The 24,806-nt window shown below is 34.7% G+C and overlaps 1 protein-coding gene across 1 annotated transcript; it reads left to right on the top strand.

Moving 5' to 3' along the window:
• Positions 1–5,461: 5,461 nt before the first annotated feature.
• Positions 5,462–10,303, top strand: LOC149169700 (sulfate transporter 3.1-like). Its single transcript, XM_089427151.1, has 13 exons — positions 5,462–5,845; positions 5,962–6,010; positions 6,136–6,343; positions 6,498–6,669; positions 6,759–6,824; positions 6,917–7,030; positions 7,134–7,250; positions 7,338–7,464; positions 8,800–9,086; positions 9,167–9,357; positions 9,449–9,537; positions 9,653–9,729; positions 9,996–10,303. Exons 1-13 carry the CDS (start codon positions 5,534–5,536, stop codon positions 10,206–10,208), a joined length of 2,022 nt encoding a protein of 673 aa, XP_089283277.1. The 5' UTR covers positions 5,462–5,533; the 3' UTR covers positions 10,209–10,303.
• Positions 10,304–24,806: the final 14,503 nt, after the last annotated feature.

The raw sequence follows: 24,806 nt of genomic DNA, 5'->3' as shown, positions 1-24,806 counted from the left end.
ACCTTGTATTGCATACAACTAAGGACCTTGATAGAGACAAAGCATTAAATTTGCACCCTGTAGTTGTATGTAAGTTCTATGACACTCTTTCTAGTGCATACGATAAAAATTCTTATGGTGCATACAATATATGGAACTGTGATGAAGCATGTTTACACACAGGAATGGATTGTGGCATGTAGGTAATTTCCAAGAGAGGGAGCCAAAACGTGCCAAAGATTTTTCCTAAGAGAAGGGACTGGATAGCTAATCTATGATTTGTCAATGTAGTTGGTGTTTCAATCCCATGATGTTACCTATTCAAAGGTAAAAATTAACTAAAAAACTATATACAAAACTGTGAACTAGGTGCATGCATAGTTGCATATCCCCTTGCATGGATGACTAGAGAATGTTTCTTAAATTGGCATTGTCACTTTGTTGCATCTATACCAGGTGGTGCCTCACTTAATAACTGACACCTATTCATATTATATGGCCATGGAAGCCACCTTGCTATGCAAACACTTTATGAAGTAAAAAATTTGGGCATCAACCTATTAACATTACCTGCTCATACCACTCACGGATTGCAACCCTTTGATGTCAGTGTGTTTCGCCCTTTCGAGAACCATTTTAAGTTAGAGTGTGTTGCATGGATGGCATAGAATCTAGGGGTTGACATGAAAAGGTTCCAGCTAGCAGATCATGCAAGTTAAGCATTTAGAAGGACTTTAACACCATCAAATATCAAGGTTGAATTTAGGAGGACTGGAATTTGGCCATTGAATTATGATGCTCTTACGCATGATACTAGTTGTAGCTAAGCATTTCATGTGGATGGTCAAGAAGAAGGGCATGTCCAAACAGGTGTTGAAGTGAAAGAAGAAGTATATGAATAGGGTGATGTGGCTGCAACTCATAATATGATTTCCCTATCTCAAGGACACTTATATGGTGATTATGATGAACATATAAGTGAAACAAAGTATAATCATGAACCATTTGAAAATAACATGAGGTTTTTCTACCTACTAAAGCACATGGGACTTCTACTATTGATATTCTTAATGGCATTGTTGAACATGCAATTGACAATGATAATGTAGTTGAAAATGACATTATTGATATTACACTAGGAAGCAAAAATGACCAATTTATATTTCAAATCCAAGTAACCCCACCGTCATGGCTTACAAAAAGCACGACTAATTTGAACAAACATAGTGTCTCAAGAACCAATGAACAAAGCACAAACATGTCTTCACAACCAATAGAATTAAATAATGAAATTGTCCTTTTTTTGTGGAAAATAGATCAATGGAAGAAGATAGTGCACATAATGAGGCATTAGATAAAGAGAACAATATAGTTCAATCAATTGTCTTGGATATTGAAAGGAATGTGCCGGGAAATGACATGTAGGTGGGAGGGGTTGAGAATATACTTGGTTGGTTCCTAAACCTACCATTAGAAAGAGGGTCAATGAAAAAAAACAATGAACACAAAGTAGTCTACATTTGGGCTAGAGTTCATAGTTACTCACCTCAAAAGACTATATACAATTATTAGTTGAGTGTGAAAAAAAATAAATTTGGAATTCCAGAATTAAAACAGAAAAATAAGGATTTAGCCAAGGTGAACAAGGCAACAAGGATTGTTGCAGCACAACATTGAGCAAATGAAAGGCTTAAAATAGATAATGTGAGGCAAGATAGGGACCATAAAAAAATGGCAAGATAGGAAGAGGACACAAGAAAGGCTAAACAAATGCTTGAAAAGGAACAAGGGATTACCATTATGGTTGAAAATGATGCAAGCGTAACTGATGAAACTAGGATTATGTCAAACACATTGGACAATATTGTAGATAATACACCATTATTCCAAGACCTCATAAACATTTAAGTCTGTCGCTATCAAAGTGGGGGTTTACCCACATGCTTTATTCCTACTAGAGAGGTCTCAATTCTATGTATGCTCATCGCACACCTACACTTAATTTAGGGGTTAGCAACACAGGTGTGAGGTATGGGTACTCAATTCCTTCATGGTTGGAAGGGGAAAATTGGACTCAATCATATGGAAGAAATCCACCACAACCTAATCAACCATTATTAGGTAGGCCAACCTACTTGGCTCAAGTAGGCAACTTAGGGAGTTTTGGAACTAAAGATTCTTGAGGCCATAAAGAATAGGGGTGTCATATGTTTTTGGTTATAACATAATTATGATGTGTATTTAGGATGGATTGTCTCTTTTTATTGTCATAGGAAGATTTTGGCTTATAACCTAGGTTGTTTTATTTCATATTGTTTGTGGCATTGTAACCTTCAAAATCCATTTTAGAATGAACATTAATAGTCTATTATAATGGAGAATTATTACTTGAGAATGCAAATGGAATTTTCTGTTATGCCTCTACACACCAAATTATTTATAGCACATTTATAACTGAGTTGTTAACTACATGAAAAACAAGTGAATAAAGGAATATTGAAGAAGTCAGTTCTTCTAGTATGAAAATTCCATAAAATAGTGAACAGTAAAGGAACCTAACCTCACACCTCATATCAAACCTCATTTACTATAAGTTAACTTAGAACATAAGCAAGTGCATGTGCCATGAAGCATCAACAAGGCAAGAGAATACCACAGACATCCCCGAGACACTAAAATCCATCTCATACTTCCAAATTAAAAGAGGAAAGAATGAATACATGCATGTTGGTGAATCTGGTATTTGATTGCCATCATAGTTCCAAAATCAAACATCAACATTTTACTGCAATATGTGAATCCCATATCGAAGAAAATATTAGATGTAGTCAATGGATTCCTAAGTCTCACTCACCTCGCCATAAGGATTCTTACTAAGAAATCCATCTAGTGAGCAAATATTTTGATTTACAAACAATCCATAAGGCTTGTATGGTCTTTATGAATCTCTCCAAGTATAGAGACCTCAATACACTCGTTGTTCTCATCCCAAATTTCGTAAGGATCTCGGTAGATCTTTGAAATTATACCAACTGCTAGAATCCTTGCAGAATAGAAACAGGCGATTCAATGAATATCCGAGATAGGTGCCAACAGTTTAAAAATATGCTTTCATTTTCAATAACTGCATCAATATTTCAACCATGAAGAACAACATCCTTGCCATTTACGTCGGTTTACTAGCTTATTGACAATGTACTATCGCTAGGAACAACACCCCATGACTAGAAAAGTAGAAATACAAGAAGATAAGTAATCAGCAATGACAAATGGATTTTCTAATGAAAATTTGCGACTTAACAAGGCCTCAAAATAAGAAGCCAAGTGTTTAGATTTAGAAGTGGTTAGTGTTGGTTGGGGCACAATTATACAGACCATGCATTGAGAAACTATTGAGATCAATCACAATTTTCAAAGACCAAGGATTTTTGAAGAGAACCCTTGGAAATGCAACAGTTCATCAAACCTCACACCCTCTTAATCGATAATAGACACAATGATATGAAAAATGTCAAACAAATTCCAAGTTTCCTATAAGATTCCATATAAGCTCTAAAGCAATTTGAGAAAATCCCACGCAAGAGCCTTATCACAAAGCATAAAACATGCTTGAAATACGTTGATCACTCTAAAAACCAGATTATTATTGTTGTGTCGGAAACAAAGCATTACAATTAATTCTTCACAAATTCTTTACTTATTTATGAATCACAACTGCATGAATAACCACACAAACAAGACCCATGAATAACCAGAAAAAAAAAAAAGACCCCACGAACCAAACAAACAAAGTGCATGTGTGGTGAGACCACTATAGCCAGGAAAACCCTCGCAGCCTAATGAAGCCAAGAATAACGAGGCTTATTTCTGATCTGCAACTGCATGAATAACCAGAAAAACAATACCCCACGAACCAGACAAACAAAGTGCATATGCAATGAGACCAGTACACCAGGACAACCCTTGCAGCCCAATGAAGACAAGAATATCGAGACTTATTTATGAGTCGGAACTGCATGAATAACGAGACAAACAAGACCCCATGAACCAAACAAACAAATTCAATGTGTGGTGAGACCACTATAGCCACAAAAACCCTTGCAGCCTTATGAAGCCAAATAAAGCATCAACAAGCCAAAGCTAGTCATAAACCCTACAATAAACCCTACCATAAACCATGTTGAACCCTACCATAAACCATAAATCATGTTGAACATTGCAATAAGAGCTAAATTCCCAACAACAAATTCAAGTGTTGAAAATCACAGTGGTTTTGGATGGTAGGATTTAGAATCCTACTAGAGTGCTACAAAAGAAACCACCACGTCCAAATGTCGCCCCAAATGTTGTCATACCGCTTCTGCTACAACCATAAAAATTACCTGTGTCATAGAGAAATTAGCATTTTGGCACAAACCCAAAAAATTACAGCAAAATTGCAAAAACACTCCATGAATTTAACCACTTATAAGAATGGACCTTGAAACTTACATGTCCACCACAAAGCTAAATTGAATCTCCCACGGGCTTGTTCGCAAACAACAAGTAGTGCAATTGAAACTAAAACAACCGTATTTGTAAACCCCACACTCATTAACCCCTCAAAACAAGGAAAGAAACCACACGCGCAACCCTAAATGAGAAACGAACACAGCATCACCTGTACTTGAGTCGAGAGGAGCCATAGTCGCCAAAGCGCAATGTCCACACACCGGGCCCAAAGAAGATAGCATAGGGCGATGAAGTCATGTTACAAAATTAGTTGGAGGAAACCCTAAATGAAAGATTAAAGGGGCAATTTAATGCGTTCACCAAACTAAATATGTGGCACAAACAGCTAAACATGTTTCGTACTACAATTGAGTCAATCTGCACATCAAACGCCATCGTGGTAAGGAGGGTGCACAACAAATGGCATCCCTCCACTATGTAAATTAGAGTTTTGAAAGCCTCCGTCACATGCAAAAAGATGTGATTAATGATGTTTGATAATATATAAATTTAAAATAATTTAAATTTGGCAAAATATTATGACCTAAGTTATCAAGTGACTTTTGCAAATATTTTAAAACTCAGATATTAAAAGAAATAATGTTTTTTTTTCATTGATGTTGACTTTCGACAGTCCGAAACGCCCGGATGACATGACATTAGCTATGACATGGATAATTCAGCCTGAGCGAAAGAGATTAGGAAATCGAAATGAATGTGACCTTTAGAAATCCTTAATAAGTCCTTCTTGATTTGAAGATGGCAGAAATAGAATCGAAATAGGACACTGAATTTATTTACAACCACTGAATTTATTTACAACTACTAAATGGGCTGGAATCGAAGAAACTAGATAAAACATTGACACATGTCATCGACTAGGACGATCACTGAACTTTGGATGAGTGTAGTAGGTAAAGTCAATTGTGGTGAGGAGCATAAATCATTAATCCCACTAGCAACACGTTATTTATATGACAGTAATGGAACACCAGAACACTCGACTTGTTCATTGGGATTGTGAGAGAGAGAAGCCCCTTGGCCAAGAAAAATCTCTGTAAAGATGATGAAGACCTGCAGTGATGAGGGTGAATTGGAGTTAGTGGTGCATCGCCCTGATGCTGATCACAAACTCACTGTGATGGCTGCTCCTCCGCGGAGTCTACGCCATCGTTTTAAGGAGGCCTTGAAGGAAACGCTGTTTCCAGATGATCCCTTCAGGGACATGAGGAAGCAGAGCAGCATTGCTCGAAAGGTGTTGATGGTCCTTCAGTATATCTTTCCAGTCATCCAGTGGGCTCCAAAATACTCCCTTCACTTGTTTAAATCTGATATCATATCTGGCATCACCATAGCCAGCCTCGCTATCCCACAAGTAACTAAGGATTTCATGAAGTCTAACAGAGTTTTGTTTTTTCTTGATTAATATATTTATTGTTTATGTATTGTTTGTGATATGTTTATGTATTTTTTGTTTGTTTATGGTATCAGGGAATAAGCTATGCTAAGCTTGCGGATTTGCCTCCTATAATTGGTCTTTGTAAGCTAATTAACCCACCCACTATGGGGATTAAATATATTGTGCTGCATATTGCTAGATATATTACACACACAGACAATTTATTTTTGCTTGTTATAACAGTATATGGTGTGTGGTTATTACAGATTCTAGCTTTGTGCCACCTATTGTATATGTAATTTTGGGGAGCTCCAAAGATCTTGTTGTGGGAACGGTGGCAATTGTATCGCTTATTCTAGCATCCAAGATTGGGAGTGAAGTGTCTCCGGAAGAGAATCCTCAGTTGTATATGCGTTTGGTTTTCACTGCTACGTTTTTTGCTGGCGTTTTCCAAGCTTCTTTGGGTCTTCTCAGGTACTCATTCATGGTGATCATCTGTTCATGTGATTTAGACAGTTTTATTATTGAATGTATTGCAGTGTCCCTTGAGTTCTGAGTAAATAGCAGCTTGTAATAGACTCTGTGATTTGGAGAACTCAACTGAACTATTTGATCTTGTATGCTGCAGATTGGGTTTCATCATAGATTTCCTCTCCCATGCAACCATAGTGGGATTCATGGCAGGAGCAGCTACAATTGTGTGTTTACAGCAGCTTAAAGTGATTCTTGGGCTCAGACACTTCACAACAAAAACAGATGTAGTTTCCGTGATGCATGCAGTTTTTCAACAAGTTGACAAGGTTAATCATATTAGCCAGCTAATTTATTATAAATTGAGTATATGTGTTATGTATATAGTCTGCTAATGACTAGTTTTAGTTTTGCACAGTGGAGATGGGAAAGCATTGTTATGGGCATCTGCTTTCTGTGCTTTCTTCTTCTTTCTCGATACGTTGTAAGTGTTTCTTTTCTCGTCTGTTTTGCATCGAGTGTAGGGCGATGGAATTGAAATTTACCCACTCTGATAGATTCACGTGAAATTGACAGAGCAAAAAAGCACCAAAACTCCTCCTTGTAGCCGCCGGTGCTCCGCTTCTGTCAGTGGCACTTGGAAGCATCTTGGTCTTTTGCACGCACGCAGATAAACACGGAATCCAAATTGTATGGAATCTCAATTGTGGACCCCAATATTACAATAAACTGTATTACAGTAGGTTAAATTGGGCATGTTCTAACCAACACCATGGATGCTCCTGGCGCATAGGTTGGTCACTTGAGAAGGGGTTTAAATCCCCTTTCCTTGAATCTGCTTGTGTTCGAGAGGCAATATCTGATGACGACCTTGAGGGCAGGACTGATTTCTGGCATCATTTCCCTCACAGTAAGTCCCCTACTTATGTGAATTGCAAAGTAATTAATTTAACTAATTTGTATGTGTTATTATATATAAATCAAATGGGAACTGCAGGAAGGTATAGCCGTTGGAAGAACGTTTGCCATGTTTAAGAATTACAATATCGATGGCAACAAGGAGATGATGGCTATCGGAATGATGAATATAGTCGGTTCTTGCACTTCCTGCTACATCACGACAGGTATTATTTTCTTTAATTTCACTGAGAGAAAGCAGTTGATAACCTTGTAGCAGCCGTTGCCTAACGATTAATTAAAACATCTTTTGATTAAAACGATAAAATTGTTATTTGATTTTTAATTTCGCAATTTTTGATGATCTGTATTGATTTAGAGATCTCTTTATAGTTTTAGATTGATGGATAAAATTCCCTTAATCATAATTTTGCTGGCTAAAACTGAAATTCCAAAATTTGGATTTTCACACTTGTTTAGTTGAGAATTAATTAAGTTGACTAATGAGACCAGTCAAAAGGTAATGATAATGGGTTGGAAGGTTACTAATATGTGCAGGTTTTGATGTAACCCAAAACCTCATCATGGTATTAGAACCTTGGTCCAGGTTGGATTCCCAGATTTGCTTTCAAAGGGAGATGTTGGATTTACCTAGATTAAAGGGACTAACCAGCCTGGAGCAAGTACTATGAACCTAATATGGGAGTTTTTTACTAAAATCTCAAGTTACATTTAGCTTTTTTTCCAAAAAAAGAAGAAGAGTAATTTTATTATGGGGAAATGTTCACCCGTGATAATACAATTGGCAAAAAGAATATTGACAAGCCCCTTTGTACCTAAATGATGCGAAATTCAAACCCTTAAACCTGTAATATTATGAAGAAATAAAATCATAATAGATCCAAAATATATTCATGTATGTAGATTTCATAAATCTTCTCAAAAATAGTAAAAATTTAAGGAGAAACTGTGCAAGAATGGATATGCAAATTTACTCGAAAAAGTAGAATCTCATATAAAAGTGTTGGATTCAAAAACAAAAACATGATTTAGACGGTTATATACAACCACTTTAGACTGTGAACCTAAATTTAGTTATGACATATTTGCATTTAGTAAAAAGTTAAGGAGAAACTGTTGCAAGAAAGGATGATTTAGACGGTTATACACAACCACTTTAGACTGTGAACCTAAATTTAGTTATGACATATTTGCATTTAGTAAAAAGTTAAAGATAAACTGTTGCAAGAATGGATATCCAAGCTTACTGTGTAATCTATCGAAAAAGTAGAATCTCATATAAAAGTGTTGGATACAAAAACAGTTGGATACAAAAACAAAAACATGACTTAGAATGTTATATACAAGCACTTTAGCCTGTTAACCTAAATTTAGTTATGATATATTTTCATTTATTTTGTTTTATGCGTTTATAATTCTTTTCCGTTTTCTGTAGGGAGGTGAATCTCTACTAATTTAGCTTCCTTATCTAAGAATCAGACGTCTAGTTTAGATACGTTTTGATAGAATCAAGGTCAAATTAATCAAATTTTGTGTTGCAGCTCCTTTCTCTAGATCAGCAGTGAACTTCAACGCCGGGTGCAAGACAGCGGTATCGAATTTAGTGATGGCTATTTCACTGATGATAACTCTACTTTTCTTGACTCCGCTATTCTACTATACTCCTCTGGTGGTATTGGCCTCCATCCTTGTTTCTGCAATGTTGGGCATAATCGACGTCAAAGCCGCTTACCACATGTGGAGGGTCGACAAAATAGACTTTGTTATCTGCATGGCAGCATTTCTTGGCGTAGTATTTGATGACTTCCAACTCGGCCTCATGGTTGCAGTATGTATATATACTTACTCAAGGTTGAGATTTCCCATTCAATTCAAATCAATGAGCTATAATTTGAATGGGTGCTGCAGGTATCTATATCTGTAGCAAGAGTAATGATGCACGTCATAAGGCCACGCATAGCAGTTCTGGAAAACATTTGTGGCACTTCAATATACAGAAACAAGGAACAGTACCCACATTCAGAACGTACCCCAGGCATTTTAATACTCAGCATATCTTCCCCTATCTATTTCGCCAACTGTAACTATATGAGAGAGAGGTCTGTTCCATCTTATCTCAATTTTCATGAACTGCCAATTGACACCATTTTCATTATGTGTCTAACTGGTAAATTGCTATACGACATGTAGGATACTCAGATGGATAGAAGAAGAAGAAGAATATCACTTAGCCAGCTGCAGTCAAGACAAACTCCATTATATCGTCCTCGACATGAGTGGTAATTAGCTCTTAGCTCGTTTCTACAAATTCATTTTCCTGTACTATGTGCCTAGCTTTATTTGCATGTGGTAAGAAATCATAAGAAATAATAACAAGTCCTTGCCCGTTCGCAGGGGTTAGCAGCATAGACACGAGCGGGATCAGCATGCTCCAAGAGCTGCAAAGGACACTGCAGAACCGGGAACTTGAGGTACAATCTCTTGGAAGAAATAATTCCAACCATAACTTCTTGTTTGCTAGTTGTTATAGTTAGTTTCAGTTTTGGATCGGTTTGTTTACTTCTAGTTTCAATTTATGACTGATTACCTCCTAGGTAATCTATTAAACTATTAACTACTGTAATGCAAAAATATAACTTCACTCCATTTCTATTTTTGAGTTTACTATGTGAGTAAACACCCAAACACCCTAACATTATCAATATGAATAATGGATCATGTTTATTGTTTCGTGTAGGTTGCATTCGCGAATCCCGGACCTGAACTAATGGAGAAACTTCATAAGTCAAAGTTCAATGAAGTGATTAATCCAAAATGGTTTTTTGTTACGGTGGGCGAGGCCGTTACTGTATGTAGCTCCCTCCTACGTGACCGAAAATTTAGCGTGACAACTAAGAAAATAGGTGTCCACGATGCAGAAGCTGGACATAATCAAGCCAATGTCGAATAAATCGTGACAAGTGAGAAACGAGCTTTCGATAATGGACAGGTGGGCGTAATCAAAGCAATGTTGAATAAATAAAGTTTGTGTGTATTGATGCTTGCTATGTGGTCCCTTTAAGTAGTGGAAACGTTTTGAACATTTATGCTGGTCATTTTCACGTCTCTTTCAATGAAGTGGAAAAGGAAAAACTGTATGTTGTTAGCAACTGGTAAAGGCTTTTCCAAATGTTCTTTAAGCTGCATCAGTCCGTTTCATTTGAGGGTCTTTTTGACTTGTACAATGCATGATTTGGTACACTCTTTACAACTCTGAACACCACAAACAACATTATCTATGCCTCACTCTTAATATGGACTTCAACGCACAATCATAGCGCTGTAAGTGGCAGACCGTGAAGGCCACAGTGTAGGGAAGCATCAAAGTTGTGTATCTAGCTCATTTGCTCGCTCGCGATAGCTCTATAGGGAGAAAGTTGACCTATCATGTCTAAGGATAAATATATGGTCGACTTACCTTAATCACAATAGGAAGTCAACATGGGTGTACTCTCAAAAGAGATGAGCAGCAATGAACATGGGTGTAGCTCATAAGGAGATGACAATCACAAGTGCACTCAATTATTCAAATATTATGTTTTACCTATAGTGTCAATATCGCTTACCTAAACGGCTATTATCATTATTGTGAGGTATACCCTACCAACAGTGAATCTGAATGCCTCCAGGGATATTATTATTACGGTGAGGGATGCCCTCCCAACTGTGAATCTCAATAGGACAACCCCCAATCAAACATGGCTTCAAAATGCCTTGAGTTATAGCCCAGAGAATTATTTCTGTGATTTAGGTCGGGATTAGCGAGCTCTCTAACATAGATTCTTTCGTCCTTATAAGAATGGAATGTGCCACACTCCACCCTGTAAACACATACAACAATTAAGAGAACGAATACCTGGGTGGTGTGTAATCAATCTTTAATTTCTAAGAAATGAACAACCAAACGAAAGTAAACGATGGAGAGTCCTTAGGATGTGGTTCAATGGGGAGATTTGGTCCCATACGCCTTGCGGTTTAATTCTTGGCAAAATAATGTATGCATGAGAGCTCCTCCTGGCATGTTTTCTTCAATTAGCCCAAAAAAATAAAAATAAAGATCGAGGCCAAACAATCAATTAGCCAAAAAAAATAAAAAATAAAGATGGAGGCTAAAGAAGTACATAGTCATTATATTGGATTTAATGCATCAAAACATGTAACAAGATTTTTAATATGAAGATTCAGTCCACTTTATCGTAGATCCATCTTTTGTAAATAAGATTTATTACATATCGTGGGCCAATACCTCGGTTGATCAATATAATATGCCCAAAAAATCATAACAGATTTCATATGATATTGTTTTAATTAGTGAATTTAACTATAACATTAGAAAATGCATGACTACTTTGAAAATAAATCTCAAATTAAAAGTATTTAGAATATTTTATGGAAGTTGATTTGCTACTATTCATCTAATAATTATGGATAATTAAATTAAAATTTTAGACTGCTTATTCCAAAATAAATATGCTCATAAACATAAATTACTAAATAATATTAATTAGATCTTTAACTTGAATAAAAATTACAATATAAATAGGAAATTACCAAGTAATTCCCTCGTTACTATTATAAAAATATATTTTAGTACTTTTATTATTATATTTTCAAATATTTAAAGCTTATGCAGTGATCACTGGAATGGCCTCTTGAAATGCAGTCAAAAACAATTATAATACTCCGTTTACAAAATTCACCTATTTCTAGTAATTTTATCATAGATGCTCATAATGAAGATTACGACATTAGAGGTTTATCTACTTATGTGAAAACGATTTGTTGGTTTGCCAATTTAATGCGTATTAACTTTTTATTTCAGCATTATAATGATCAATTCATTCATTTTGAACCCATAATAAATTCTTCTTTGCGTTCATTCTCCTCGTTCCTCCTTATTCTCCATTATTTTTCCAGTTATTACCCTGCTTTAATGATATTGGAAACCCTTTGGGCACTTGCATTAAATGAAATCTTAAGAGAGCATTATGGGATTATGCACATATACTCATTTTTATATTAGATAAACCTCACTATGGATCCTTTTACAAATTCCCTCTAAAATAATATGTTTTGAATGTTTTGTTTTTCAATACGCCTAGTCCTTAATTTTAAGGAAACTACATTTGTTTACAAATAAATCATATTCTTAAAACATATTCAAACTAGTGGTCTCCATTCTCATGCTCATCATGCTCATCCCCTACAGAAAGAATTAAACCATAATAAAAGGGTGTTCTTCAAAAGACGATAATGATTGGAATGGACCACCACAATCGTAAGAACTTATATGGTAATCCATTCCTCTCTCCAATAATAACATAATGACATAAATACCAAACTTTCCTTCTAAGAGGAAAGGAATTAGTTATTCATTTTATATAAAATTACCCTATGTATTGAGAGGCACAAAGCAGCACCTATAAGATATTTAGATGTGAGTTTTATATTAATGTTAATTAATCGAAATATTAGGCCCACTTGTCAAATTGGAACTTAGGGGTCTTTATTAATAATCAACCAAATATAACATAGTTTTATTGTTTACAAAAACTATATTATAAGAGAAACATAAGAAGGGCTATAGTTTTTAAACAATATGGAACCCTATTACGATGGATGTTGGGAGGTCCCACACACCACATCATCACTGTACTCCAGCACATTGCAATGACATGGATATAGAATATTTTTGAAGTTGTCCACAAGCCAAAGTTTCGATATGTCAACAATGTCGGTATTGCGATATCACATATCGCTATGACTTGCTCTGACCTCCAATGCAACAGATGCAATATTTCAATAGAACTATTTTGATAAACCAATCGGGTTTGCAACATAACGCAATTGGAGATTTGGTCTTATTGGAGGATCTTATCGCAGGTTTTAACATGACATGCATGCAAAACTTGCGATAGGAAAGTTCTGATGCATGAACGCGATATTAGATTTTAAAATGTTATAATAAGGGTATTCAGGTCTGCAGAGCATATCGCAATCGGAGATTAGGACTCATGGAAGGATCTTATGGGAAAATGTGATTTTATAATTAAATTGTTATTAAACAAGTCAGGTCCACAATGAATATCGCAATAAGAGATTAGGCCTCATCAGAGGATCTATTCGGAGGTCTTATTCCTAAAGATCCGATAAAGGGCAGATGCGATTGAAGAATTAAATTCGTTATTAGATCACATCAGGTCAACATATCCGAAGTTGAAGCAAATCACATATTGAAGATCAGATGTTTTGGGTGGAGACACATAACAAAACGTCGATATGATTTCTTTGATTTAGTTCTGGATATTTAGCCCATATCATTTACCCTTTCTCCTCTAATAATAATGCTCTAACCTTTGGTTTTTTCTCTTTGGCGTATGCAGGCTACCCTTTGGATCTACTCCTTCTTGGCTTGTCACTCTTGTTTTAGACTTCCGATGGTTTCTATAGCTTAGTTTCATTGTTTACGGAAACTATATGATAATAGCAACATAGGAGGGGCTATATCTTTTAAAAAATGCGAAGCCATATTACAATGGATGTCGATAGGTCCCACACGCCACATCCTCACCATACTTCTCCACATCGCAACGACATGGATATCAGATACTTTTAAAGGATTGAATAGTCCAAAGTTTTGATATGTCAAAAATGTCGATATTGCGATATCACATATCGCTCTTACTTACTTTGACCTCTGAAGCAACGGATGTGATATTATAATAAAACCATTTTGATAGATCAATCGGGTCTGCAACATATCGCAATCGGAGATTATCTCTTATCGGAGGTTTTAACATAACATGCCTGCAAAACTTGCGATAAGAAAGTTCTGATGCACGAGTGCAATATTACATTTTAAAATGTTATAATAAGGGCAGTTGGGTCCGCAAATCATATCACAATCGGATATTAGCCCTCATCGGAGGATCTTATCGAACGTCATGTTCCAAAGGCTCTGATAAAGGGTAGATGTGATTGAACAATTAAATTCGTTATTAGATCACATTGGGTCTGCCTATCGGAAGTTGGAGCAGATCTCATATAGCAGATCGGTGATCGGAGATTCCAAAACACTTTGCAACAGTTATAATATCAACGAACTGTGATCACTAATTAGACACATCGATGAATGATATCGGAAATCGACGATCAGAGTTGCATGGTCATATTGGCAGTCGGCGACATATTAGCGTTTGACGATCAACAGTTTCAAAGTGTTGACCTTAACAAAGTTTTGATATTTGATATTGCGATACAAATATGTCGATAGTGTTAAAGTACGCGATGGGGTTGCTTACACACTAACAAAGAATTTCTTGGAAAAAGTAGAGAAGGACAAGGTCTTTTCTTTCTCCTCAGAGGAACACGTGGTAAACAAATATTGGATCCGATAAGGGAGATGTGGTAAAGAAAGACTGGATTCGATAAGAGACACATGGTAGCAAAAGCCTGGATCTAATAAAGCACACGTGCTGAACAATGATTAGATCTAATAAGGTACATGTGGTGGGTTGTTTTTGGTTCTGATAAGGGCCATGTGTCAACTGACATCATCATGATGTGGCTTCACCATGGACACGTGGGAGGCAATTTCAACATTTTCAAGGGTCATAAGAGCCCAAAAAAGGGCGACACGTGTAACTACTCACAAGGTGACATGTGGTAGTAATGACATCACATATCGGATATCGAAGATCATAGGTTGAGACATGTTGTGCAGCAAAGTGAAACCTCCAATTGAAAACCTCCGATTGAGGGTCTCTGATATGGGGGTTGGCCTGTGGTCACGAAAAGAGCCAAAGGACCAAGGGCTAAGCGCAAAAGGTGATTGACGATCAACAATATGGGAAAGTGAAATATGGTTCACCAAAGTTACATCCTATTATACTCCTCAACAACCCCCATTATAGTTAATGATAGAACTAAGAAATAATGGGGACTCTTTTAAAAAAATAAGGAGAAAACCCAACTAATCCAATAAACGAAAGGTAATCTTAGCTTTATTATTTCAAAAAATTAATTAAATCAAGAAATTCCCGTTACCGAAACTAAAATATCAAAGCTTAAGCCTTAAACATTTGATTTTACTGAAAAATAATTTCATTGTAAGTATAATAACAGAGCTTTCCAACATGTCCCGTTAATAAAAAAATTCAATTAAAATATGTACCGATTAGGTTTCCTAAGTCCTAAAGCCTTAAAATAATAAAGCGATATGTCTAATGTATAGGAATAAAGGTTTGATCACACAAGACTACCACGTAGCATATCGGGATTTCCATGTCAATGTTTTTATATTGACCACCTTGTCAAATCCTCCGATCCTCCGATATTTGTCTCATCTCCGACCTCTAATCTCCGATATACTACTCGCCTCTATATCGCAATTGTTATATCAGGGTTTTATAAGTGGTAGTTATCCTTTCAAATCTGCGATATGAAAACGTCGATGAAAAACGTCCGAGAATTCTTCCCGACTATACTTATAAACTTCTATGCACTATAAGACTATCAAAAGTAAACAATATCTCAAGATTTAATGGTGCGACAATGAATTTTCACCGATAAATTTTTCCGATATGCTGACACGTAATGTGACCCATGTGAATTCATGCTTTATTAATAAATGACAAAATGTGGAGCATTAATGCCTTTTGATAGAATAAACACCTTAATTATTACTAATGATTTCCTAAGATTTCACTCATAAAAGTATTGGATTATTTCGTAATCAGTTATTCGCTAAGTAAACCCCCCTCAAAATCACCACCAACTTCTAGATCCCATTCTAAATCTCCAAATCCATGATCTAAAGTTGCTCAAAAAACCACCAATACTCCTAGCACACATCCACTTTCAGGGTCTCTTGAATTTCATTCTTTAATCCATAAATTAGAGGAAATCTGTACCTCCGAAGAGAAAACTATTCAATCAAACATATCAGAAGGAAGTGTTTCATCCTCTTTACAGTCTTCTGGTGTACTAGCAAGATCCAAGAGTGAAAAACTTGGAATCAAACCTTTTCAATTTTCATTGGTCACTCATCGAAGATATAAAATGACACCATAAACTCACTCTTCTGCTAGTGAGCTTACATCATCTTCCCCTCCTCTTACTCATTTTCGTGGTCCTAGTTCTTCTTCTACATCTTTACCTTCTTCTTACCAACCTATTATCCCATCCATCTCTCACACACAATCATCTGGCACAGTTCTTATTAGTAGCACTACCACAAATTCTTCCATTATCCCTTCCTCTTCATCTTCTACTTCCCAATCCTCTTCATCTTCCAATTCATCTACAACATCCTCTATTGTAATAAATCCTAGGATGGCTAACAGACAACAAAATAACATTGGGGCAGTTCAGATGGCTCCGCCACTACACCCTCTACCTAAACACCCAGAAAGATGGCTTCCTAAATACAATCTTGATTATGGCCTCCCTGTAGAGGAACATCTTCATAATTTTATGTTGGCAATAATTTTAAATGGAGTTAATTAAGAACCTTGTATTGTTAAACTTTTTCCTTATACTTTTGAAGGATGTAGGATCATGGTATTTTTCTCTTCGAGGAGGGTCTATAACTAGCTGGGATATGTTTAAAGAACAATTCTTACTCAAATTTGGATATGACCGAACCACCGTCACTTTCATTAATGATTTGTCAAGTCTTAAATCTAATCCAAGTGAAAATATTAAGGATTTCAATTCAAGGTGTAGCAAGCTACTGAATAAAATCCCAGAAACTTCTAGACCTTGAGTGGATGTACAAGTTGAATGGTACATTAGTGCCCTTTCTTCAAACATTGAAATATTTGTAGATAGGGAAAACAAAATGTCATTATATGATAATATGAAAGAGGCCTTGTCTGTTGAAAATATAATCCTTACCCTCAAGAAGAAAACAAGTCTTGAGGAAAGGAAATAAACTAAAAAGGTAACTTTCAAGGATGAACCAAAGAAGGAAAGTCGAAAAGATCCTTTTGATTTATATGGATTACAAAAGGTTCTCAAAACTATGTTGAATGAAATGGTAGATATCAATAAGGAGGTTGTTGAATCATCTAAAAAGCATTTTCAACCCTTTAGAAAAAATCAGCCATCCTAATCATAACCACTTGCCATAATTTCCAATGCAAAATATGACCAGGATGATGAAGAGGAAGAATCAGGCCTAGCTGCTAAAGAGTCCCAAGAAGAAGAATTCGAGGAAGCTCATGGATTGTGGGATTTTATTTTAACTTCATTAGAAAATGAAGAAGAAGAATAAGCCTTGCTTGTTATTATGAGAAGTAAAGGAACTATTAATACTCCTCCAACAAATGAAAAAAAATAGTAAAAATACTTCTACTCCTCCATCAAGTTCTACTCCTACTACTTTAAGCCTCCTTCTTCATCTAATACCCTTGTAGTCTTTGATACCATTAAGTATAAAATTTTGTAGGACATGAATAAGGTTAAATCCAGCATCTCCCTATATGAAGTTAGCAAGTTGATATAACAACATAAATTCTTACTTAAGGAGTTGAATGGAATTCCTGCATATCCATTACGTATTGTTGTTACTTCGAGAGATTCAAATGGAAAAGGTAAGCCTCTTAATGTCTCTTCAGAAAAAGTTGACCCTTCATATGCTATTCTAATTGGAGATAGATCAAAACTCTCATAATCCCCCCTTTCTCTTGACTTTTGAATTTTTTAACAAAAATGTTCATAATTGTTTGGTAGATTTGGGTGCATCATCTAATACCATGCCTTATGCAATTTTTCTTAAGTTGAATATATCACCCTAGAAATCTATTGTACAATTTTTTTCGTTAAATGAATTATATATTTATTAGACTATCTTCAAGCTCTAAAGTTTGTCAGATAATTGATATATTAGTAGTTGACATTTCTGAGTTTCATGGTCTTATTTTGAGTAGAGACTGGTCTGAAAGGCTACATGGTAATTTTGCAGCTGATTGGTCACACATGTAGCTTCCCTAAAATGTCAAACTAAATCAAATTCATGTCGATAGAGAGAAGCATATGAAACATTCAGTCACAGATTTTGATGAAGAAAGTGAACGAGTAGTATTTTCAAATAACATCCTTGGAAACTATTTTTTTGAATCATTCTTCAGAAATTTTCTATCACGAACTTATCTGTTTTTAGTGGATTCTACATCATCTCAAATACAAAATTATTCGCAAACAAATTCATCTAAATGTACTAATATTGTAGACAACATTGTAAATAAGCCTGATAATTTATTTTGGATTCTTTATTTTGACGGTTCAAAATGCAGCGAAGGTGGAGGAGCTAGTTTCATGTTGGTAAGTCCCGAAGGTGAGAAAACTATGATTACATGCATATTATAATTTGAAGTTACAAATAAATTTTCCATGTATGAAGAAATGGTGCAGGGTTTACAAAAGGCCATTAGTCTTGACATCAAATACCTTAAACTGTTTGGTGATTTAGAGATTGTCATTAAGCACATAAGAAACACCATCCATTATGTTTCTAGTCATGCTAGGCATTACCATTCTTGGATTCAAGACCCAACTTCTCATTTTACTGCATTTTACATATCTCCCATCCCAAGGATACAAAATTCTAGTGCTGAAACCCTAGCAAATGTTGCTTCTAAACTCATTCCACCATAGGATTTTAGCCCTAACAGATTTTCAATTGAATTGATTTTCCACCCCTCCATTCCAAATAATGCAATGAATTAATGTGTTTTTAATGATGATTATAATACTCTGAGTTTCTTAACATCAGAAGTTTCTTACTTTGATCAAGTAATTGAGGAAGATGAGCATGAGAAGATGTAAAATATGTCCTCCGACGAAAATAATTTACCTAAAACTTTACTTAAATTGGAAGGCTTATATGAATTAAAGGATAGTTTCAAAAGAACCAGGAATTGCAAAACTCAGAGATCTACCTTAAGATATGAGTTAGTCAACATAGGATCTCAACAAAAACCTCAAAACATTAACTTGGGCCTTGCACTCTCACCAAATGAAAGATCTTCTTTCATTCATTTGTTGAAAAACTACAAGGATATTTTTGCATGGGATTATGATGATCTGAAAACCTGTAATACATCCATCATCCATCACACTATTCCTATGCTTCCAGATGTCAAGGCTATTCGACAGAATATAAGGAAGATCCACCCTAACTTGGAAGCTCAAATTACAACTCAAGTTAACAAGCTTCATAAAGCTAAAATCCTTTTTCTAGTTAAACATTCCAAGTGGGTCTCAAAACTTGTGCCTGTCTGAAAGAAGAATTGGGACATTCGCATTTGTATTGACTTTAGGAATTTAAATAAACCTTGTGAAAAAGACAATTTTGCCTTACCGCCAATGGAGCAAATTTTACAATATGTTGTTGTTTTTGAACTGATGTCCTTCTTAGATGGTTTTAAGGATATAATCAAATACTTGTACATCCATATGAGAGACTTAAGACCACATTCAGGACCAAGTAGGGGACATATGCCTATCAAAAAATTCCTTTTGGATTAATTAATGTTGGAGCTACTTTCGAAAGAGCTATGGATATTGTTTTCAAAGGTTTGATTAACAAAGCAATTGCAGTGTATCTTGATGACATAAAGTTTATTCCAAACAAAGGTAGAATCATTTGCATGATTTGAAGAAAATATTTGAAAGATGTAGGAAGTTTGGAATCTTCTTTTATCCCAAAAAGTCATTTTTTTCTCTTGACGAAGGAAAACTTCTAGGTTTTAATGTCTCCAAACAAGGGATATATATAGACCCTGATATAATCAAGGCAATATCTGAAATTTATTTGCCTCGTAACAAAAAGTCCATGCAATCCTTCCTTGGGTAAATTAATTTTGTCAAAATATTTGTCCCATATTTCTCTCAAATTGTACTTCCCTTAGAAGTTATGATCAAGAAGAAGTCAATCTTTAAATGGGAACTCATTGAAAGAAACGAATTTGAGGAAATAAAACAAGCAATAATTGATGCCCCTTCATTATCAACCCCTGATTTTACTAAACATTTAATTCTTTATACTTTTGCTTGCCAACAATATTATGCAACAATCTTAACTGAACCTAATGAACAACAAATTGAAGCTCGAATTTCATTCTTTAGTTCAAATCTATAGGGAGATGAGCTCAATTACTCAAAGGTTGAGAAGCAAGATTTTGTAGTCTTTAAATCCATAAATCATTTCAAGGCTTTCCTCCTAAAGACACAGACTAAAGTAATTGCTCATTTCCCTACTATTAGGAAATCACTTATTCCGAAAGAATTAGGAGAGAAAAGAGCCAACTGGATTACCGCCTTCTAGGAATATGACCTTGATATTAAACTAGCTAAAATTGTCAGAGGATAATGTTTTTGTAGGTTGATTATTGGAGTTGATGACAACTCAGTTAATGAAGATTTAGATAATAATGTTCAGATCATAGAGGTATTTCCCATTAACATTGAATCCCAATATGTTGATCTCATTTTTTATTTAAAAAATGGGTATGATCCATCGGAACCCACTTACAAGAAGAAAAGAGCTCTTAGACTAAAGGCTAATCAATATCAGCTTGTTAATGATATATTGCTTAGAATAAATTATTATTATGTTTTTTTAAGATGTCTAGAAAATTTTGAAGCTGTAAAGGTATTGCAGGAGTTACATGATAGACCAGATGGAAAAAACTATGGTGGAGACATCATTTCTCACGAAATCCTACATGTTGGTTATTATTGATCACCTTTATTTAGGGACACTCATGCTTATGTTATAAAGTGTAAAGTCTGGCAAACTATTGTTGGAAGACAAAAGAAACTAACCTTACATTTACAACCAGTTAACATTGAACAACCTTTTGAACAATGGGGACTGGACATAATAGGTGAGATTATTCTTAACTCTTCCAAGCAGCATAATTACATCTTGAATGCTACCGATTACTTCACCAAGTGGGTGGAAGCTATACCCTTGAAGGTGGCCAATTCTAAGAACATTATTGAATTTATTGATCAACTTATTATTATCAGGTTTGACCTTCATCATGCTTTAATTTTTGATAATGCATCATGTTTTTTAGGTTAAACCATTACTGAATTTTCCCTTAGAAAAGGTCTTAAATTGAAGTATTCTGCAAATTACTATCCACAAGGAAATGGCTTAGTAGAATCTACTAACAAAAAACTTATTAGAATAATCAAACGGACCATTGATAGAATTATCCAGAAGGCCTATATAGGAACTTCTACTTTTCAATTAGTATATGGTAGAGAAGTTATTTTACCACCTGATCTAGCTATACCATCACTAGCCTTAGTGCAGTCAATTGAAAAAAATCATTCCTCTTATCTTCGACTAATAATGTCTCAAATCCTTAAACTAGAGGAAGAAAGAGATAAAGCTAGACAAGTCCATTCCCATCACCAACAATTGGTTAAGTATACATTTGATGCAAGTTCAGTTCAAAATAAAAAATTTGAAATTGGTGATCTAGTTCTGAAATGGGACGAAGCCCATGAAGAGAAAGGAAAACATTCAAAGTTCCAAATACTATGGCTAGGCCCATTCCAACTTGTTCAAAAACTAGGCCCATAAACTTTTATTCTACAAGATATATAAGGAAAGAGGGATGATCTTCCTATTGGTGAGCTAGTTTTAAATAAATATTTTTATTAAGGATATCTATCCTTTTGTAAATATGTAAATAATCATATGTATAATATACCAATGTCTTAGCCCTAACGTTGTTAAGTAATACTCTTTTGTCCTCATATTAGGGTCTCTCATCACTAAAATGAGATTTGACTGATTAAGTGAGAGATGTTTAGAAAGTAAAGCATAACATTGAGGTTTAGTTTTCAAAATTATAACAAAACTCTGAAATCTTTATATCCATTAAATTGTGAATGTTTTGTAGCTTGAAAACTTTATAAAATCTAGTTATCCCTTGATTGATCATGCAAAAGGTTTTCCTTAAAAAAAAGTAAAGGCTATTATGAAGTTTTAGCATCTTTTGACTTAAATTGTCATCCATTACTCTTAAGGAGTGAATATGCATCTCCATCAACTCATTTTATTTATTTTTAGAGTGTAATTCAAAAATTATATAAAAGTTGAAAGATAAGAGGTCTCATCATGAGATGACTTCCCATGATCATGGGAACCCAATGATACTGACATTATCAAGCTGGCCACCAAACTAGGATAATGGCTTATTATTATATAACCTTAAGAAAAGAGGTCTCATCATGAGTCGACTTGTTCAGTGTCATTATAACCCATGAATGACATTGTCAAAATATGGTCACCAAACCCAGGCAATGACTTTCAAGCTAACTTTAAAACAAAATTCTAAAAGAAAAAGATGAAAGACACCTAAATTTTTTACTATAAATGGATGGGATATTACCGTATCTGTGGTTAAATGGTAACCCTGTCGAGGCTATGGATGCATTCTAGCAATAGTGGATCTGCCAGTGACAAATTGGTCTATCTTAAAATGCTACGTTTCTATAGTTTTTAACTTTATATTTATAACTGATTAAATGACAAACATGGATAACAAAGGTTTTCGTCAATAAGAAGGTTATGAGATAATTTACAAAATGATGAGTTTTTTAATCCAGAGTGACTATTATGAAACTAAAACTTTAAGAATTTTTATCTTTCTAAGTCTTCTTGTTTAATTTATTCAACCTTAATTTGTTTTTTAATAGAGATAACTATTTTGTTTTGTGTGTCACCAATTTTTGTACTATTGAACAACCCTCATTATAGTTAATGGTAGAATAAATAAATAATGGGGACCCTTCTAAATTGTTTTTTGGATAAAACCCAAAAAATCCAATAAAGCAAGGTAGTCTTAGGTTTATTGATTCAAAAGGTTAATTAAATCAAGATATTCCCCTTACTAGACCTAAAATATCAGAGCTTAAGCCTTAAAAATTTTCTTTTACTGTAAAAAAATTCTATCGGAAGTATAGTATCAGAGCTTTCCAACACGTCCCGTTAACAAAAAACTCTAATTAAAATATGTATTGATCACATTTCCTAAGTCCTAAAACCTTTAAATAATAAACCACTCCCTTTTATGTATAAAAATAAAGGTCCAATCCCACAATATTGTTACATATCACGTTGAGGTTTCTATATCGATGTTTTTATATTGATGACCATGTCAAATCCTATGATCCTCTGATCTTCAATATACCTGCTCACTATATTCTTTGATACACGAACTTGCTAATCCTCCGATCCTCCAATATTTATCTCATGCTCGACCTCAGATCTCTGATATACTACCCACGTCTATATCACAATTGTTATATCAATGTTTTATAATCAATAGTTTTCCTTTCAAATCCCTGATATGACAAAGCCAATGTGAAAACTTCGATAATTCTTCCCACCTATAATCCTAAACTTCTGTGCATTATAAGCCTATCAAAGGTAAACAATATTGCAAGATTTAATGGTGTGACAATGAATTTTCGCTGATAAAGTTTTCTAATATGATGACATGTAATGTGACCCATGTGAATTGATGCTTTATCAATAAATGGCCAAATGTGGAGAATTAATGGTTTTCGATAGAATAAACACCTTCATTATTACTAATGATTTCCTAAGACTTCACTCATAAAAGTCTTGGATTATTTTGTAATCAATTATCTGCTAAGTTATTCACTCTCAATGTTATTTACTCCTCACTCTTGTGCTTCTCTTGATAGTCCAGTCCCGACAAGCATAATTCAGCATGAATGTCTTGGCTGAGCAAACCCAATACTCATTCAGAGAGTTTTTCTTTAACTTGAAATTTTCCTTATCACTTTTACATTATGTTTTTAAAATAAAATCAAGATTAAGGAAACTCATCCATGTTAAATCTTTTTAATTCAATTGTTAATCGCAACTCTTCATTAGTTAGGTTTTAATAAACTCATGAATAAGAAACACATTTAAACAAGACAACATTTTACTTGAGAAACACATAAACACTCTTAATGCCTTATGTCAAGATATTACTTTTATTTTTTTGAGTTGTTTCTATTTCAGGATTTTGCTTACAGTAATTTGGTTTTACATTTTCCATTTGTTTACAGTTCTATTTGTTCCTTCTCATGGGTTTGATTTCATGACATATCATTTTCTATCCCTTTTGATATCCCCTTATGTTCTTTTGGTGATATTACAAAATATTTTAGTTTAAGGTCTTCTTTCAATCCATCTTTCATCTCATACATGCGAAATTTTTACTCTTAGTTAATAAAATTCATGTGCAAAACGAAGAATATTAAAATAAGTATGAAGATTGTTATCTTTCAGATTTAGATTTGAAACTCTGATTGTGTGTCTTCTTATCATTTGATAATCTCACTCTAAAACATAAGAGGTAATTTTTGCGACAACTTATCCTATAAACAACATAAAGAGAAAAAAGAATTTTATTTTTTAAACTCTTCCATGTCATCCCAAATCTCTTAAGGAGAATATTTGTCTCCC

The sequence above is a fragment of the Pinus tabuliformis genome, chromosome 4_2 (assembly GCF_031772625.1).
Source record: "Pinus tabuliformis cultivar Carrire ecotype Pingquan chromosome 4_2, CPIR1, whole genome shotgun sequence".
Lineage (NCBI taxonomy): Eukaryota > Viridiplantae > Streptophyta > Pinopsida > Pinales > Pinaceae > Pinus > Pinus tabuliformis.
The sequence above is the reverse complement of the archived record's forward strand: the minus strand, read 5'-3'. Positions and strand labels throughout refer to the sequence as shown.